General features: G+C 48.5%; 1 protein-coding gene across 1 annotated transcript in view; it reads right to left on the reverse strand.

Moving 5' to 3' along the window:
* Positions 1-20,474, reverse strand: part of TRIM67 (tripartite motif containing 67) — a 56,134-nt gene that overhangs the window by 11,867 nt on the left and 23,793 nt on the right. The window contains exons 2-6 of the mRNA XM_052640027.1: positions 8,625-8,720; positions 6,992-7,114; positions 5,944-6,054; positions 4,376-4,535; positions 1,545-1,690 (exon numbers count right to left, since the gene is read on the reverse strand). Coding sequence (XP_052495987.1) covers positions 1,545-1,690; positions 4,376-4,535; positions 5,944-6,054; positions 6,992-7,114; positions 8,625-8,720 — 636 coding nt within the window. The remainder of the gene's footprint in view (positions 1-1,544; positions 1,691-4,375; positions 4,536-5,943; positions 6,055-6,991; positions 7,115-8,624; positions 8,721-20,474) is intronic.

The raw sequence follows: 20,474 nt of genomic DNA on the forward strand, positions 1-20,474 counted from the left end.
CTTACACAACCCTGGGACATTGCTATTATTTTTTATGTTTTACTCACAAGGACACTCAGAGGGGGCAGGAAACTGGCCCAAGATCACAGTCAATCCATTTAGAAGCCAGGGTTCAAATCCAGGCCTGTCTGCGTTAAGTCCACAATTTTCCCACCATGACGCACTGTCCCTCAGAAACTCAAGCCCTTGACTCCAGCTTCTATTAATGGTCACGTCTCAAAGGGGAGAAGCCACTGAGCTCTGTGCCTTCTTTTTTGGTAAATATTTATTTACTTATTTATTTGGTTTCACTGGGTGTTGTTTGTGGCACATGGGATCTTATAGTTGTGGCTCACGGGCTTAGCTGCTCCTCAGCACATGGGATCTAGTTTCCCAACCAGGGATCAAACCCGTGTCCCCTGCAGATTCCTAACCACTGACTACCAGGGAAGTACTAGCGGCTTCTTTTAATATCCTCCTTCATCCCATTTCAAAACCATAAACTGTCTTCCTGGTTTCTGGTTAGTCAAGGAACTGTCAGTTCCTCGCTCATTTGCATGACCAGAAGGGCTGGGGTTCAGGACCCAGTGTATGACCTGCTCTTCCTGACCCATGTGACTTCAGCTTCTCTCTTCCCTAAAGAGCCCATATTCCCAGGGACTCAATTTTTCCACATGGAGTACTACAACTCTGGCATTCACAAGACAAAAAAATGAAAAGACACAGGCATAAATCCCGTCGAGGGAAACAAAAGGAACACTGACTCCGATAAGATTCCTTGAATGGGTACCAGTTCCAGGAGAAGTATGAGAATTGTTATGATTGCTCTGGTTTGTTAGAATGAGTCTTTATTTAGTCTCTTGGGGACAGAAAGGTGAAGCTCTAAGAAGAGCCAGAGTTTGTGCTCCCTGGAGTTCATTGTCAGCCAGATTACTGGACAGGAGTCTGAACTCCACTGTGACGTCTCGGTAGAGCTCTGTTGGGGGGATAGGGTGGGGAGCTGTCAGGGTTCCTACCACAGGGTGAGGCTGGAAGATGCATTTCTGACTCACTAAGGGTCTTTACTCTCCCCATGTATTTCATCACTGGGGACCTGAGCGTAGATCATCACCCAAACCCTACAACCGTTTTTGATGTGTCTTCCCGTGCAGATCACCTTGCCAGATGAGCTAATTAGTGAACGGGGCAGGGCAGTTGTGTGGGAACACTGAGGTAGTAGGAGGCTGCTCGGGGGGGGATGTGTGGGAGGGCATTGACTAGATACTGCTGGGTCAACTGGGAAGCAGGTCTGTGTGGGGGACCTCTCTTCTGATCTCTGCCTTGGCCTCCGACCTGCGTCAGTCTTCACAGAAAAGCCACCCTGAACTTTCTCTGCCTGCCCAGACCTAGCTCTCGGTAGAGAAACCCCCTGTGCGTCCCATGAGCCCAGGCCCACCAGTCCTGCGTCCTTGGGGCTGACGCCCCTGTTAGTGGTATCAGAGTTAGGGGCAGCCACACGAACTGACCCAGAGGCTGGGACAGTGCGAGCCTCGCCCCCCACCCCCGCAGCAGGCAGCAGGCCTCACCCGGAACTGCCCCCCGTCGCCGTCGTCTAGCTCCAGGATGTAGCCGTCCACAGGGCTGTGGGTGAAGGGCGGCGTCCTCCAGGCCAGCGTGACGCTGTTGTTGCGGGTGCAGCACTTCTCCAGCTGCAACAGGGGCACGGGCGGCACTGTGACGGGACAGGCGGGCTTCAGTGTGCACACCCTGCAGGGCGCAGGGACAAGCTGCGGGCCCGGCCCACCCCAGAGGGAAGGCGACCCGCTGCGCCACTCCCTGCCGCTTGTACACACACTCCGTGGACCTCCTAGCCTGGGAGGGGGTCCTGGGATTTGAGGCCAGGAGAGACGCAGAGACATGGCTGTTGCCGCCACCCCTCTGAGTCTGAAGCCCTGAGGACAAGGTGTCTTCTCCCCACCGGCCCACTGAGCATCACTGGTTTTGATTCTGCCCCACAAGCGGCTCCCTAGGACTAGCAGCAGAGCCTGACTGCCTGTGCCTCCCAGCACAGCAAGGCCTCTCCAGACCCTCTGCATGGAGTCACGTGCAGCTCACACCTGGGGCCTGTGAAGTTGTGGTTGAGGGTGGGGGACAGGCAAAACACAAAGATACATTGAAACCTTTGTCTGGGAGCGTTTAAAGGCTTAGGGAACTAGATTCTGGAAGGTGAGGCAATCTTAGAGTATGGGACAGTCTACCCATGGAATTAGGGATTCAAGTCAAGTGTATCATCAGTTTTATCAAGGTGAGCTCCGGAGTATCTTTTTATTCTCTAGTTGTGTTCAGGCTCGAGAGATTTTAGAAATATAGTCCATGCTGGGGCTTCCCAGGTGACGTTAGTGATGAAGAACGTGCCTGCCAATGCAGGAGACATAAGAGACTCGGGTTCTATCCCTGGATCGGGAAGATCCCCTGGAGGAGGGCACAGAAACCCACTCCAGTATTCTTGCCTGGAGAATCCCATGGACAGAGGAGCCTGGTGGGCTATGGTCCACAGGGTTGCAAAGGGGTGGACACAACTGAAGCGATTTAGTATGCACGCATGCATAGTCCATGCTGACATTTTTCAAAGGGAACACTGCAACATGAATTTTTGTAAAAACTACAGATTTCCATCTGGGTCCAGATGTTAGGGCATCATCTTCCACATTTTGATGGACAGTTTAGTGGGGTGTAGCACTGTCTGTTATGGATGTCGTCTCAGGGCTGGCTCCATGCTGGCCCTAGGACCCTGGGTTATCAGTGTGGAAGGAGTCCTCTCTGCATCCCTGGGCACTGCTTCTCGCTTTCCCACTTCCTCTGTGAATTCCGCCAACCCACCCTGTCAGGAGCAGCTCCAAGTGGCCTCTATCAGCACCCCCACTTTCCAGAGCCCCCACTTCTGCCAGGCTTATCCTGCTCCGAGAAGCACGCCTCATTTACACCTGGGGCAGATGGCATTTCCAAACCTCACCTCAGGTGCAAACTGAGTGTGGGAGTGAGCACAGAGACTGGGTGTCTTCGGTTTAAAAATGGCCACATACTTTGCAAGGGAGCATTTTCCTGAGTTCACAGCTTCTGTAGGTGTGGTGCTCAGCTCTTTGATATATTGATTAAAAAAATAAAACTCCAAAGAGTTTTATTCCCTCCCCTGAATGTACCCTTAATGTCTCTGGAGAGGCAGGGTGACCTCACATGCTAATTTTGTAACCTGGGGAAAGTTATGCAAACTTTTCTTAACCCATAGCCTGTGTCCTCCCAGCTCTCTGAAGTCATCTCTACCACCCACCACCTTCTCCACGCTGCTGTCACCTCCAACCTCACTCTGCTTGGAACACAGCAAACTTATACCTGCCCTCTGCTGCCTGGAATCTTCTTCCTTTATATTGCATCTCTTTCCTTCTCACCTTCAAACACTGCTGCTGCCGCTGCTAAGTCACTTCAGTCGTGTCCGACTCTGTGCGACCCCATAGACAGCAGCCCACCAGGCTCCCTCATCCCTAGGATTCTCCAGGCAAGAACACTGGAGTGGGTCGCCGTTTCCTTCTCCAATGCATGAAAGTGAAAAGTGAAAGTGAAGTCGCTCAGTCATGTCCGACTCTTAGCGACCCCATGGACTGCAGCCTACCAGGCTCCTCTACCCATGGGATTTTCCAGGCAAGAGTACTGGAGCGGGGTGCCATTGTCTTCACCTCAAAACACTAGCCCCATACTAATGCCTTCTTCTCAAAAAATGGCTTCCCTGGTGGTTCAGATGGTAAAGAATCAGCTTGTAATGCAGGAGACTCAGGTTTGATTCCTAACTGGAAGGATCTCCTGGAGAAGGGAATGGTTACTAACTTCAGTATTCTTGCCTGGAGAATTCCATGGACAGAGGAGCCTGGCGGGCTACAGTCCATGGGGTCAGAAAGAGTCAGACATGACTGAACGCTAACACTTTCACTTCTCAAAAAGCACCTTGTTGGTCACACCTGCCACTATCAGGTTATATTACACTATCTGTTGTATCATTGCCTATTTCCTTCTCTAGAATGCCAGCTCAGTCTTGTGAGGGAGTCTGGGGACTTGTTCACGGCTGTGTCCTGAACACCAAGGATGGTGCCTGGCAGGTGATAAACACTCAACAGGTGTCTCTGAACGAACAAACAATCCTCTTTCCTACATGTGAAACCTGTGGCTCAGGCTGGGGGCTACCTGCAGAGGTCACCAGCTCAAGGACACTGAACTGGGACCTGAACCCGGGTCTGTGCCGCAGAAGTCCCTCCCTCCCAATCTGGGTCACACCAGGGTCACAAGTCTTCCGATGCATGAGCTGCCCTACAGAGTGGATGCCTCTTCCAGAAGAAGCAACAACTGAACTGGGCCAACCACGGCTCACCCCTACATTTCATCTGAATGAAGTCCAGCTGGTGGATGGCCTGCAGCAGCGGCTCGCTGTCCAAGGTCAGCTCAAACTCTGCGGACACTTTGGGCTCTAGGGCGCCTTTGACCCACTGCTCTTGAGACACCTGGACACGCTTGATCAGGGCGTCGGAGATCTTAAAGGAAGCACAGAGTTTAGGGTTTCCACATGCAAAGGAAAAATAACACAGCAGGTGGTGAGGAAAGGGTAGGGGCTTCATCTCCATGGGCTCAGGGGGTGGCTGTGTTAAGCATGGCCTCTCAAGCCCTGGCAGAGATGTCAGGACCCATGCTGGTGTGGGGGTAAATAAAAATGCATTATATTGTTTAAATCATCTTCATGGGTCAGTCATGTTCCCTGTAAAGAAGCACTTGCTGTTTTATGCTAAACCCTTTTGTAAAGCAAATGATACTTTTATTTTTTTGAACTTCTTATTTTGTATCGGGGTATGGCCTATTAACAATGCTGTGATAGTTTCAAGTGAACAGCCAAGGGACTCGGCCATACATACACATGTATCCGTTCTCCCACAAACCCCCCCACTCCCATCCAGGCTGCCACATAACACTGGGCAGAGTTCCTTGTTGGTTATCCATTTTGTATCTAGCAGTGTATCCATGAACCTGCCAAGTTCCCTAGCTATCCATTCCCCTCAGCAACCACTGGTTCATTTTCTAAGTCTGTGAGTCTCCTTCTGTTTTGTATCTAAGTTCGTTTGGAAGCAAACGATACTTTTAAAATATACAGAAACACTCTGCATGTTCTTCTTTTGCTAGATCCCGCACTTTGCAAAGTGGAACTCACTAGTGGTTTGTCCTAGCATTTGAAAGCATCTCCTTCACCCCAGGACTGGGCCGCTCCCTCCCTCCCACTGTCTTTCCTCCATGTTGTTCTGCAGCTTCTGCTCCAAACTCCCACTGTATCAAACCCACAGCTCTGTTCTCTGCTGGAAAAAGTCTTGCTCATTCAGAATTTGCACGTGTCCCTGTAGAGCTATGATGCCCGTGCACCCTTCCTGGGGACCAATCAAGGAGATTCATCATTTTCCCCACAGAAGGAGGACTGGGCTTTCGTTTGAGTCACAGAAGTGTTCCTAAGAGATGCTCATGACCCGGATTAACCTGGCTGCTGGGGGTTGCCCAGCAAGGCAGCCTGGGCTTTCTGGGCTGCGGTATTCTGTCCAGACCTGCGGGACTCTGCCCACTGGGGGTCATGTGGATTCTGCTGACTCACTTATTCCAGTGCAATCTTCCAGCTTGACTGGCAGACTGTCTTCTTTCATCTGTGGGGAAAATGTTGCACTGGTGCTCCAGGAAGTCAAGCCATTGCAGGCCTAGAGACTGTGATATTTCACCTCCTCTAATGATGACCTAGAGCCAGGTCAGAGCTTGTGAGAACAGCCAAGACGAGATCTCAGGTGTTCTGGAATCACTGAGCACAGGAGAATCTGCTCAACTCCAAGCCACGGGGAGGGACTTTCCTAGAACTTTGGCTGGTTTGGGATGCGGCCATGGAGTTGGAAGAAGGACTGCCAGCCCACTCACCTGCAGGAACCCAGCGGGGTCATTCTCCTTGATCACCTCCAGGCAGTACTCCATCAGCCCAGTGGACTGGCGCAGCTTCAGCGTGCAGTGATTGATCTGGTCCCAAACCATCTGCCAAGAAAAGGACCCCTGGTAACCGTCTCATGGACAAAGAACAGCCCGGCTGCAGTGGGAGGCAGCACTGTTCTCGACTCCTTTGTACCCTCTCCTGCCGCTGCTCTGTTCCTGAGCTCCACATGCCCTCGTTACAGGGGAGTAATTGGACACACTGCCCCACAAGCAGGCCTGCCACACCCAACAGAGCACACTTCCTGAACTCTGGATAAAAACCAGAGAACGCACACAATCTGAACCCTCCCACGTGACCAGTCCGCGCCCCCCACTCTCGCTTGCTGGGTGGTCACTTGAGGGGCTCAACTGCTTTGCATGTAATCCATGGACCATCCCCAGCACACATTCCTTCTCGCCCTTCAGTAATATTTCTGGTTCAGTTGGGAAATGTCTATGAAATAGATCGAGCCCAGACCATGAAGTGAGTAGTTTTCATTAAGGCAGGGTGATCACGGGGCAGCTGCCTGGACCGGGGGCCCGGTGCGAGTGAGGGGAACTCTTGCCTTTCCATGGTGGTCACTAGCCACCGTGCTGACCACGCAAGCACCAGATGCCAGAAAACCTGATGGAGGGGCTGACTCGGGGCCCTGAGCACACCCCTCGTCACCCAACGAGGCCGTCTCCACTCTGCAAGGTGGGAGCAGGGTGTGTGTCTTCCACAGAAAGCAGGGGCCCGGCAAATGGGAGAGGGGGGCTTCTGACTGAAAGCAGCAGGGTTCAGGTGTCTGGTCCCCGCTTTGGAGGGAGAGTAGGCATGGCGATTACTGCAGGCAAAGTGGCACGAGGGTACGTAGGTCCCTGCTCAGTGCTTCCTCCCCTCACTTGTTCATTCATTCATACCCTGAACTAACACTGACCCCGTGTCTACACCGCGTGTTCCCCCACCCTGGGCAGGGAGGGGGATGGGACTGGGCGCACTGGCTGCCCAGGCACCCACCTTCAGCTTGTGCTCCCTCTCTTTGGTGACCTTGGTGAGCAGCTTGGCTTTCTGCCGGGTCAGAGCATCAACCAGCGCATCACACTGAGCCACCAGGCAGGCCTCGTAGTCCAGGCCATTCTCCTGTGGGACGCAGAGAGCTTTAGGGAGGAGACACACAGAGACGTGGCCGGTGCTAGAGACACAGCCGCGTCAGCAAGTGGGCCCCAGAGGGAGCGGTCCTGCTTCCAGACTGGAGACTGTGCATGTGAATCTCAGCACATCAGATGATGGAACAAATACTCAACGTCACCTGAGCCATGCGGGTTTGTGAGGGTTTTCAGTGTCATGGGAAACACTCAATGAGAGACTTAGCAAGAAAAAAAAGCAGCTACAAGTGTGTGAGGCATAATTGCATACTGTGTGTGTGTGTGAGTGTGTGTAAACTAATGGAAGAGTGTGTCAAAATAGTGGGGTGGCCACTTAAAGGGGTGAGGTATTGATGAACTTCTGTTGCTTTTGTCTGCTATTTTCTACTTTTCACAATTTCCAGAACATATTTTTACTTTTCATAATCAGAAAGCAGTAAAGGTCTGGCTGTAGGATCCGTCTTTCTCAGTTGTGAAAAAGAGTCCTTCAACACCTCTCAGACCAGCCTGGATTCAGACCTCGTGGCATGGGCTAATGTGTTTCCTCCCACCCCTGCCCCAAGTTCTTATGATGAAGTCCGAACCCCCATGACCTCAGAACAAGACTGTGTTTGGAGAAATGGCCTTGAAAGAAGTAACTTAAACGAGGTCCTTAGGCTGGGCTCTTATCCAACGTGACTGTGTCCTTAGAAGAGGCGGTCAGGACACAGACAGGCACAGAGGGAGAGCCCCCTGAGGACACAGGAAGGCGGTGGCTGTCTGCCAGCCCAGGAGAGAGCCCTCAGGAGGAACCACCCCTGCCCACACCTCGATCTTGAACTTCTAGCCTTCATAACTGTGAGAAAATAGGTTACTGAAGCCACTCAGTCTATGGTGCTTTGTTATAGCAACCCCACCAAATAGCTGGTGTCCTGAAACATCAGAAACAGAGAAGGAAGTGCCTGGTGGTTGAACTTTGTGCTTTAGCTCATTAGGCAGGGTGGTTTCTATCGGCTGGTTTAGAGTTCAGTGCCCTCAGTCCCCCTTTTCCACCCAGATACCAGGAAGTTCGTGATCTGTGTGAAAGGTCCCCCTGCGTGCATTTATACACTCTCTCCCTGACAGACAGAGCTCCTGGGGCCACAGACTGCACCTTATTGATCAGTGTCGGGCTTGTACGTGACACAGCATGGGTGCTCAGTAAATACGTTTATTTAGTAACTGGTGCTTTTCTATTATAGTGCATTTGGTATGAAAGCACTGTATACACACAGGGGTAGCACTGTATGGCCATGCATTATTTTTGCCTGGTTCTCTTTCTACGATTCTTTCTGAGTTCAAGTGAAATCCCCTTCCTACCGGATGGCTGCCAGTGGGTTGGGTGTGTAGTGTCTGCCACACCTGAGGCTGTCCAGCGGAGCAGTTGGGCCTCCCCGTGTTCAACACTGAGAAGAGCTGCCAGGGGCCTTCCCTTTCCTCATCCGTGTCTCACATCCCTTCTGCAGAGGGGTGGGGTCTGGGCTCACCTGGATCTGCTGCAGAATGTTCTTCAGCTGAACCAGAAACTCCTTTGCTTCTTTCGCCTTATCGGAAACTCCATTTAAGGCCTGAGACAGCTGGGCCTAAAAGATATTACAGGTTGAAAAGGAAAATTAGGTGTTAAAGGCATTTGGTCTGCCCTTCACCCTGAAAGCTGTGTTTATAACAGGGTATAACCAAGAGCTGTCCTCCATGGAGGGAGCCTGGTCATCGCAGCATGGGCTTGTTTTTCCAGCAATGGCTGAAAAGTGTTGGTTGACCTGCTCTCTTCTGTCTGCACCCCAAAGCTGGATAGAAGTAAGGAGCATTCAGCTAATTGGTTGGGGCTGACAGGAGCCAGGACAAGAAGCAAGTATAGACCTGACCAGGTCTGGCCCCCGCCCCTCCCACAGCAGCTCTACCCCCCTCAGTAGGACACTCAGACGCCAATGTGTGGACACCCCAGGTGCCAGGCCACACTCTGCCCACCTCATTTGTTCACAGTTGCATTTTGGCCTAAGTGGGATGGGTGGGAAAGAGACCTGGAAATGAGTTTGAGCCACGTGGAGGGTCCCAAGTCACCATATAGAAGGGATGGTGGTGGCCTCCTTGGCAGTCGAGACTCCTAACTCTGCTCAGTTACTGGGACCCAAAGGCAGAGCTGCAGGCTGGTTTGAAATTTATGGCCCTTAGCCTCAGGCTTCTTTTCAATGAAACATATGCCCACACAATCGAATCTGTCTTCGAAACTTCATTATTGAATAGACTGATGCCCTTCGTTTTTAAATTTTATTTATCTATATTTTGATCACGCCCTGCAGCCTGTGGGATCTTAGTTCTCCAACCAAGGATTGAACCCATATCCCCTACAGTGGAAGTGTGGAGTCTTAACCACTGGACCGCCAGGGAAATCTCCTGATGCCCTTGATTTTTAATGGTACTCTCATGTTTCAAATTAAAAAGCTGAGGGCAGGGAAAAAAATGGGGCCAGAAAAGCTGGGTCATATCCACTCTCCACTGTCTTTAGGTCTCCGCTCAAATATGATCTGTCTGAGAGGCCTCTCTCCTTGCCTTGCTTTATGCTTCTTCATAACGTGCATTACCACCCTGCACAGGTTTGTTTGCTGTGTGTCTCTCCTCCCAAGAATGTAAGTTCTCTCGTTGCTCACATCCAGAAGGAGCACCAGGCACACGGCAGCATTAAACAGTTGGATATTTGTGGAATGAATGGATTAATTAATGTGGTTCTTTGGACCACATCCATGGTTCCAAGTGTGGTTCCTGGACCCTCAACATCAGCATCACCCAGGAATTTGCTAGAAATCCAAATTCTCTGGCCTCGCTCCAGTCTTACTGCTCAGAACCTGGGGGTGAAGCCCAGGAATCTTTCTTTTAACAAGCTATCCAGGGATGTCTGATGCACTTTGAGATCCATTGGATGGTACAAACATAGCCACAGAGTGGATGAGAAGACGTGGGAAGATGGAAGGTGACCAGGGTCATCAATGTTCAAGGTGAGGTCTGGGCTGTGTCCTGCTCTGAGAGATGGCTGGGCGCCTCGGGTGTGGCTCAGCTGAGAGGTGGCTCCTGGAGAAGCTCTCCCTGCCTCCAGTGGCTTCCCAATTGCGCTCCCCCCCGCCCACACACACACTTCAGCTGGTGTAAGCCCTTCCCTCCACGCTTACCACTATGGACAATTCTGTTGCAATTATCTATGCAGGAAGACTAGCCAATAGAAATCGCAGGAATAGCAGTCTGCGTCTGCTCTGTCTCATACAGCTGCCACCAGTATGGGTGGCTCTGCGCACTTGAAATTTTACTTAGTTTTCAGCTACCATGTGTGGCCAGTGGCTACTGTCCTGGGCAGCACAGATCTTTGCACTCATCCTTACCAGCTCAGCCTGTGTCTGATAACTTCACTCAGGAGGAACTGGAGAGGTCAGCGTCACTTAGACTCATCATCTGTGTCCAGGAAAGGGGTGCCTCCCTCCCTACGACACTCACTGCAAGAAGAGGGCCCTCGGAGGCCGCACCCCTTTTCTCTCCAAGGAGAGGCCCATTCCTGGTAACCTATGCACCCCTTCATAGTGGGGACTTTGTCTTTGTCTTTCTAGCCAGGCACAAAATAGGGGCTCAAAAAGTGCTCACTGGCTGGATAGAAAGCAAAGCAACTGCTCCACTAGAAGCGGATGCTAACCAAGACAGATCCCTGTAGATCCACGGGCAGCACACTTGTCCACAAGAAGCCGCATTAGTGAGTGTCCCCCTCCTTCCACCTGGGAAACCGGAGCCAGCATGGCTCTGCCCCCACCAGCCCCGGTCTCCCTGCAGCCCAGCCCTGCTCTCGACCTACTTCCTACTTGGCAAATAGATCCTGGAGCTTGGCAAGTAGCCCAGAACAAGTGATTTTTGAAAGGTTCCAGTGGCCTTAGGCAGACACCCAGCTGAAAGAGGAATGAACTCACAGCTCACTAGACACTGCTCCAGGCTCATCAGACTTGCCTGTGACCCCGGCCCAGCAGGGTGCAGCAAAGTCCAGACGGAAGAGCCCGGGCTCCCATGTGAGAGCTGGTCAACAAGCACACACTTGTATTAATACCTTTCTTGACCCCAGTTCCTTCCCATGTGGTGGGGCCACAAGTCAGCTCTCCTTGCCCAGGTGGCAGCACTGTGGAAACTGGCCCTGGTTGTTCTACTGGAAAAGGAGCCAGGGATCGGGTGGCAAAGGTGGAAACCATTGCTCAAGGGACAAATTACTTATTGGCAACAGGTTACAGGTTCACAGCATATTGTATTTGGCTGCAGTTTTTTGAGACATGCTCTTCCTCTTTTCCACAAGTACTGTCTAGGGAGCCAGCAGGGGACACAGAAAACTGTGTTTTTCTGGTCCTAGAGAAGGGCTTCCCTGGTGGCTCAGATGGTGAAGAATCTGTCTGCAATGCAGGAGACCCAGATTTGATCCCTGGGTCGGGAAGACTCCTTGGAGAATGGAAGGGCAATCCACTCCAGTATCCTGGAGAACTCCATGGTCAGAGGAAGACCCTGCCGTCTGCGAAATGAGAATGGGTTGTTCAGTCTCTGTGACCATACTACACTCTTGGAAAGAAAGGAAATATCCAGACAGAAGATAAATATTTTAAAATGACTGAATAGATTTTGAACTTGAATCAATCATTGTATTTTATGCCTTCTTATTTCTTAAAGGTTAGAATTACTTTGCTATAGATTCTCTGAGTTTAGACAGCTTAAAAATGTCAGTATTTCCAACAGGGCCAAACCACCTGCTTCCTAGCCTAGCCTCATGTCTTTGCCTGCAGCCTGAAGGGGTAGCTTCTAGGTACACGGGGTAGTTTTCTGGCTCCACCCCCGCCTCCTTCTAGATGGAGTTATAGGGCCTCATAATGCATTAAGCTGGTTTCCCTGGTGGCTAAGATAGTAAAGAATCTGCCAAGGAGACCTAGGAGACCTAGGAGACCTAGGTTCAATCCCTGGGTGGGAAAGATCCCCTGGAGAAGGAAGTGTCTACCCACTCCAGGATTCTTGCCTGGAGAATTCCATGGTCAGAAAAGCCTGGTGGTCTACAGTCCACGGAGTCACAAAGAGTCAGACGCGACTGAGCGACTACCACAGTGCATTAAGCAAGAGGACTCTGGGGCATATAGCCAAATCTGGGCTCTGTCATCTGTTAGCTGTGTGTCTCAGAAAGATTCTTTATCTCTTTGTTATAGAGGGTCGTCTCCTCATATGAGTTTGCACTATTACACTTGGAAATATAGCTTGAGATTTCCCCAAATCCTCTTTTGCTACTTTTAAAACCTGATCACACCAAAACAGGACATTTTAAATGTTCTTCTTTAGTGAATGTTTGGGAGATAATAATGCAATGATTATCTAACAGGATGCTTTCAGTTTGATCTCTGGGTTGTAAGAAGTGCTGAACTGATTTAAACAGTCTAATTTTTTGTGCAAAATTTTCTAATGTGTTAAACTTACATCAATTCTTTTAAAATAATAACAGCTGTTTGTATTTCTTCAAAAGTGTAAATTATAAAATAATTTAACTGTTGTTTTCATGGTAACTTTATTAATAATATCACTGTTTAAAATATTTAATCATCCTAATTAATAATGATAACTATCCTTTTAGATTACTCATGCTATTACTTTCTTAAACAAAAGAAACCTGTAAATTAAAAATAATTTATTTATTTATCTGTTTTTGGCTCTGCTGGGTCTTCATTGCTGCACAGGTTTTTCTCTAGCTGTGGAAGTGGGGGCTACTCTCTGGTTGTGGTAAGCAGGCTTCTCTTGTTGTGGAGCATGGACTCTCGCTGCTCAGGCTTCAGTAGGTGCAACACGGTGGGTTCAGTAGTTGTGGCACATGGGTTTAGTTGCCCCACAGCATGTGGGATCTTCCTGGACCAGGGATTGAACCCACGTCCCCTGCATTGGCAGGTGGATTCTTAACTGCTGGACCACGAAGGAAGTCCCCCAAAGTCCTCTTCATTGTTTGATCTGGGTCTATCATATATGGGTTGTTATGGACTGAATGTTTGTGTCTTCCAAAAATCCATATACGGAAGCCTTAACATCTGGTATAGAGGTATTAGGAGATGGAAACTTTGGAATGTGATTAGGTTTTGAGGGTGGAGCCCCCATGATGGGATTAGTGTCCTTAAAAGAAAAGACCTTACTCTCTCATCCCACATGCACTGAGGAAAGGCCATGTAAAGACTCAGTAAGGTCCAGGCTTCAGAACTGTGAGAGATAAATCTCTGTTGTTTAAGCCATGGAACAACAGACTGGTTTCAAATAGGAAAAGGCGTACGTCAAGGCTGTATATTGTCACCCTGCTTATTTAACTTCTATGCAGAGTACATCATGAGAAACGCTGGGCTGGAAGAAACACAAGCTGGAATCAAGATTGCTGGGAGAAACATCAATAACTTCAGATATTCAGATCACACCACCCTTATGGCAGAAAGTGAAGAGGAACTAAAAAGCCTCTTGATCAAAGTGAAAGAGGAGAGTGAAAAAGTTGGCTTAAAGCTCAACATTCAGAAAACAAAGATCATGGCATCTGGTCCCATCACTGCATGGGAAATAGATGGTGAAACAGTAGAAACAGTGTCAGACTTTATTTTTGGGGGCTCCAAAATCACTGCAGATGGTCACTGCAGCCATGAAATTAAAAGACGCTTACTCCTTGGAAGGAAAGTTATGACCAATCTAGATAGCATGTTTAAAAGCAGAGACATTACTTTGCCAACTAAGGTCCATCTAGTCAAGGCTATGGTTTTTCCTGTGGTCATGTATGGATGTGAGAGTCGGACTGTGAAGAACGCTGAGCGCCAAAGAATTGATGCTTTTGAAGTGTGGTGTTGGAGAAGACTCTTGAGAGTCCCTTGGACTGCAAGGAGATCCAACCAGTCCATTCTGAAGGAGATCAGCCCTGGAATTTCTTTGGAAGGAATGATGCTAAAGCTGAAAGTCCAGTACTTTGGCTACCTCATGCGAAGAGTTGACTCATTGGAAAAGACTCTGATGCTGGGAGGGATTGGGGGCAGGAGGAGAAGGGGACGACAGAGGATGAGATGGCTGGATGGCATCACCAACTCGATGGACGTGAGTCTGAGTGAACTCCGGGAGTTGGTGATGGACAGGGAGGCCTGGCGTGCTGCGATTCATGGGGTCGCAAAGAGTCGGACACGACTGAGTGACTGAACTGAACTGAACTGAGTCTGTGGTATGGTTCAGTTCAGTTCAGTTCAGTTGCTCAGTCATGTCCGACTCTTTGAGACCCCATGGACTGCAGCACGCCAGGCCTCCCTGTCCAGCACCAACTCCTGGAGTTTACTCAAACTCATGTCCATCGAATTGGTGATGCCATCCAGCCATCTCATCTTCTGTCATCCCCTTCTCCTGCCTTCAATCTTTCCCAGCATCAGGGTCTTTTCAAATGAGTCAGCTCTTCGCATCAGGTGGCCAAACTATTGGAGTTTTAGCTTCAACATCAGTCCTTCCAGTGAAACCCAGGACCGATCTCCTTTAGGATGGACTGGTTGAATCTCGTTGCAGCCCAAGGGACTCTCAAGAGTCTTCTCCAACACCACAGTTCAAAAGCATCAATTCTTTGGTGCTCAGCTTTCTTTATAGTTCAACTCTCACATCCATACATGACCAGTGGCAAAATGATAGCCTTAACTAGACGGACTTTCGTTGACAAAGTAATGTCTCTGCTTTTGAATATGCTCTCTAGGTTGGTTACAACTTTCCTTTCAAGGAGTAAGCTTCTTTTAATTTCACGGCTGCAGGCACCATCTGCAGTGATTTTGGAGCCCCCCCCAAAAAAGTCTGACACTGTTTCCACTGTTTCCCCATCTATTTGCCATGAAGTGATGGGACCGGATGCCATGGTTTTAGTTTTCTGAATGTTGAGTTTTAAGCCAACTTTTTCACTCTCCTCTTTCACTTTCATCAAGAGGCTCTTTATTTCCTCACTTTCTGCCATAAGGGTGGTGTCATCTGCATATCTGAGGTTATTGTTACTTCTACCAGCAATCTTGATTCCGGCTTGTGCTTCATCCAGCCCAGCATTTCTCGTGATGTACTTTGTATATAAGTTAAATAAGCAGGGTGACAGTATACAGCCTTGACATACTCCTTTTCCTATTTGGAACCAGTCTGTTGTTCCCTGTCCAGTTCTAACTGTTGCTTCCTGACCTGCATATAGATTTCTCAAGAGGCAGGTCAGGTGGTCTGGTATTCCCATCTCGAAGAATTTCCCACAGTTTATTGTGATCCACACAGTCAAAGGCTTTGGCATAATCAATAAAGCAGAAATAAGTGTTTTTCTGAAACTCCCTTGCTTTTCCGATATCCAACAGATGTTGGCAATTTCACCTCTGGTTCCTCTGCCTTTTCTAAATCCAGCTTGAACATCTGGAAGTTCATGGTTCATGTACTGTTGAAGCCTGGCTTGGAGAATTTTGAGCATTACTTTACTAGCATGTCAGATTAGTGCAATTGTGTGGTAGTTTGAATATTCTTTGGCATTTCCCCTCTTTGGGATTGAAATGAAAACAGATCTTTTCCAGTCCTGTGGCCACTGCTGAGTTTTCCAGATTCACTAACATGTTGAGAACAGTACTTTCACAGCATCATCTTTCAGGATTTGAAATAGCTCAACTGGAATTCCATCACTTCCACTAACTTTGTTTGTAGTGATGCTTCCTAAAGCCCACTTGACTTCACATTCCAGGATGTCTGGCTCTAGGTGAGTGATCACACCATCGTGATTATCTGGGTCTTGAAGCTCTTTTTTGTACAGCTCTTCTGTGTATTCTTGCCACCTCTTCTTAATAGCTTCTGCTTCTGTTAGGTCCATACCATTTCTGTCTTTTATTGAGCCCATCTTTGCATGAAATATTCCCTTGGTATCTCTGATTTTCTTGGCGAGATCTCTAGCCTTTCCCATTCTGTTGTTTTCCTCTATTTCTTTGCATTGATCGCTGAGGAAGTCTTTGTTATCTCTTATTGCTATTCTTTGGAACTATGTATTCAGATGCTTATATCTTTCCTTTTCTCCTTTGCTTTTTGCCCCTCTCCTTTTCACAGCTATTTGTAAGGGCTCCTCAGACAGCCATTTTGCTCTTTTGCATTTCTTTTTCTTGGGGATGGTCTTCCTGCCTCCTGTACAATGTCATGAACCTCCATCCATAGTTCATCAGGCACTCTATCAGATCTAGTCCCTTAAATCTATTTCTCACTTCCACTGTATTATCATAAGGGATTTGATTTAGGTCATACCTGAATGGTCTAGTGGTTTTCCCTACTTTCTTCAGTTTAAGCCTGAATTTGGCAATAAGAAATTCATGATCTGAGCCACAGTCAGCTCCCAATCTTGCTTTTGCTGACTTCTCCATCTTTGGGTGCAAAGAATATAATCAATCTGATTTCGGTGTTGACCATCTGGTGATGTCCATGTGTAGAGTCTTCTCTTGTGTTGTTGGAAGAGGGTGTTTGCTATGACCTGTGCATTCTCTTAGCAAAACTCTATTAGCCTTTGCCCTGCTTCATTCTGTATTCCAAGGCCAAATTTGCCTGTTACTCCAGGTGTTTCTTGACTTCCTACTTTTGCATTCCAGTCCCCTATAATGAAAAGGACATCTTTTTTGGGTGTTAGTTCTGGAAGGTCTTGTAAGTCTTCATAGAACCATTCAACTTCAGCTTCTTCAGGATTATTGGTCAGGGCACAGACTTGGATTACCGTGGTATTGAATGGTTTGCCTTGGAAATGAACAGAGATCATTCTGTTGTTTTTGAGATTGCATCCAAGTACTGCATTTTGGACTCTTGTTGACCATGATGGCTACTCCATTTCTTCTAAGGGATTCCTGCCCGCAGGAGTAGATGTAATGGTCATCTGAGTTAAATTCACCCATTCCAGTCCATTTTAGTTCGCTGATTCCTAAAACATTGACGTTCACTCTTGCCATCTCCTGTTTGACCACTTCCAGTTTGCCTTGATTAGATGGTATGGTTCTAGAAGCCCACACAGACTAAGACATGAATTATCTAAATTCTCTGCTAGGACCTATTTATTCTTTTAGTTCACACAGCCTCAGAGATAATTCTCATGTTTGCCACAGTCTCTGTGGAGAAGCCCCTAAGTTGCTGCCCTTTAAACTAGGTGTTTGTTCTCTGATATCAGGATCACCTGGTAGAAGTGCAGGAAGTTAGACACCAAGGATCCAGACATGGCTCCTAAATGCCCCCTATAGATCTTTTGCTTCCCTCCCCAAATGGAATGTGTCCTTGGAACTCCTTCCGGGGTGCATTTCCCTCTCTGTGAGATGGGATGCCCTTGGAAAATGCATCAGCTCCCCGTGGCATTCCCGGGCCCAGCTCCCGCTGCCCCGCAGGCCTGTCCTTTGCTCCTCTGTGCGGGCAGCACAGGGCCACCCACCTAGAAAGTGCTCCACAGAGGCCAGTCAGTGAGTAGATTCTGTCATGGATTCTGTCTGACAAGCTGCCCCCAGCTACTCCTTGTGTCTCAGTCCTCTCCAACTGGGCTTAATTAAAACAGCCATGTGGCCACTCTGAACCTGCTGTTTCTAGGGCACAAAGCCCCATCTGGTCCTGGGCACTGGCAGTCAAACCCTCCCTCTTTTTGTGACTTTTTGTGTCACCCCTTCCCCACTTCACTCTCAGACTCTCCTTTCTTTTCCTCCCTAAGTCCCTCCATAATGGGTGGGTGGGATGCAGGTGGTCCCAGGAATGGAAGGCTCCTTCTTCACAGAGGTTTCAGATTATGAACATGTGAGCCCTGGCAATGGGGGAGATGGGTCAGGACAGGATGTAGTGAGGCTACTCTATGGCTGGTTTGACATTGTCCCCACCCCCACCCAGAGCCAGCCACTGGGGCCTTGGCGGACCAGAGGCAGTGACAGGGGCTCTGCTCCCCAGAAGCTCAACTCACAGCTCAGCCCCACACTAACCAGGCTGGAGAGTGCACTAAGGTCCTGGATCTGCCAGCCATGTATTTGGAAGCCCTGCTGTATCCGCCCAGGGACCCCAGAACTGGACTTTGGGGTCAGGGTCTGAACTCAAACCCTCATTTTATGTGACCAGGTTTCTTTGTGAGCCTTTGGATCCTCACTTTGCAATGGGGGTAGTGATATGCTCTCCAAGAGCCATCTTAAGATTTAAGAGAGAGCCTGCATGGAGAGCCCTGGGCTCAGGGGCTGGCAGTCTAGTGACAGTGGTTCTGCGCATAACGGGACCGTGGGAGGCACTGCTGCTTCCTGCTGTGGCCGTCTGCTATCCTTCCTAATGGCACTTGTATTTTGCTTTGAGAAATTGCCTCTTTCCCTACCAGGTCCCACCTGGTAGGACTGGAGTCATGACCCCAGTACTACTGCCATCACCCGATGAGAGGCAGGCACATACCCTATTCCAGTTGGGAATGTGCCAGCTCCTTGGAGTTCAAAACTAAGCAAAAGGACCAAGAAATGTAGAAATACAGGCATTTGCTCTGTAGCAGGGGTCCCAACTTCTGGGATCTAATGCCTGATGATCTGAGGTGGCATCACTAACTCAAAGAGTTTGAACAAGCTCTAGGAGTTGGTGATGGACAGGGAAGCCTGGCATGCTGCAGTCCATGGGGTCACAAAGAGTGGGACACATCTGAGCCACTGAACTGAACTGACTGATCTGAGGCGGAGCTGATGTAATAATAGAAATAAAGTGCACAAGCCCCTGCCTGGATAACAGCCTTGTGGTGGCACAGAGGCTTCTGTAACTCAATGAAGCTATGAGCCACGCTGTAAGCCCCCCAAGATGGACAAGTCATAGCGAAGAGTTCTGACAAAACATAGTCCACTGGAGGAGGAAATGGCAATCCACTTCCGTATTCTTCCCTGGAGAACCCCATGAATAGTATGAAAAAGCAAAAAGATATGCCACCAGAAGATGAGCCCCCTTGCCAAGTCAGAAGGTGTCCAATACGCTACTGCGGAAGAAGAGAGGGCAATTACTAATAGCTCCAGAAAGAATGACGTGAAAAAGCCAAAGAGGAAACTATGCTCAGTTGTGGATGTGTCTGGTGGTGAATGTAAAGTCCAGTGCTGTAAAGAACAGTATTGCAGAGGACCTGGAATGTTAGGTTCTTGAAACTGGAAGTGGTCAAACCGGAGATGGCAAGAGTAAACATCAGCATCTTAGGAATCAGTGAAGTAAAATGGACTGGAATGGGAGAATTTAATTCAGATGAATATTATCTACTACTGTGGACAAGAATCCCATAGAAGAAATGGAGTGGCCTTTATAGTCAACTAAAGAGTCTGAAATGCAGTACTTAGGTGCAATCTCAAAAACAACAGAAGAATCACAGTTCATTTCCAAGGCAAACCATTCAACTCCACAGTAATCCAAGTCTATGCCCCAACTACTGATGCCAAAGAAGCTGAAGTTAACTGGCTCTATGAAGACCTACAAGACCCTCTAGAACTAATACATAAAAAAGGATATCCTTTCGTCTTAGGGGATTGGGATACAAAAGTAGAAGTCAAGAAATACCTGGAACAACAGGTAAATTTGGCCTTGGAGTAAAAAATGAAGCAGGGCAAAGGCTAGGAGAGTTTTGTCAAGAGAACACACTGGTCATAGCAAACACTCTCTTCCAACAACACAAGAGATGACTCTACACATGGACATCACCAGATGGTCAACACTGAAATCAGATTGATTATATTTTTTGCACCCAAAGATGGACAGGCTCTATACAGTCAGCAAAAGCAAGACCTGGAGCTGAGTGTGGTTCAGATCATGAACTCCTTATTGCAAAATTTAGACTTAAATTGAAGAAAGTAGGAGAAACCAGTAGGCCATTCAGGTATGATCTAAATCAAATCCCTTATGATTATACAGTGGAGGTGATGAATAGATTCAAGGGATTAGACCTGGTAGACAGAGTGCCTGAAGAACTATACACAAAGGTTCAAAGACTTGTACAGGAGGCAGTGACCAAAACCATCCCCAGGGAAAAGAAATGCAAGAAGGCAAAGTGGTTGTCTGAGGAGGCTTTACAAATACCTGAAGAAAGAAGAGAAGTGAAAGGCAAGGGATAAAGGAAAAGATATACCCAACTGAATGCAGAGTTCCAGAGAATAGCAAGGAGAGATAAGAAAGCCTTCTTAAATGAACAATGCAAAAACAAAAACAAAAAAACCAACCTGAAAAAACAATAGGAATGTGAAAGACTACAGATCTCTTCAAGAAAATTGGAGATATCAAGGGAACATTTCATGGGAGGATGGGCGCAATAAAGGATAGAAGTGGTATGGACCTAACAGAAG

This window comes from Budorcas taxicolor, chromosome 5, assembly GCF_023091745.1.
Source record: "Budorcas taxicolor isolate Tak-1 chromosome 5, Takin1.1, whole genome shotgun sequence".
Classification (NCBI taxonomy): Eukaryota; Metazoa; Chordata; class Mammalia; order Artiodactyla; family Bovidae; genus Budorcas; species Budorcas taxicolor.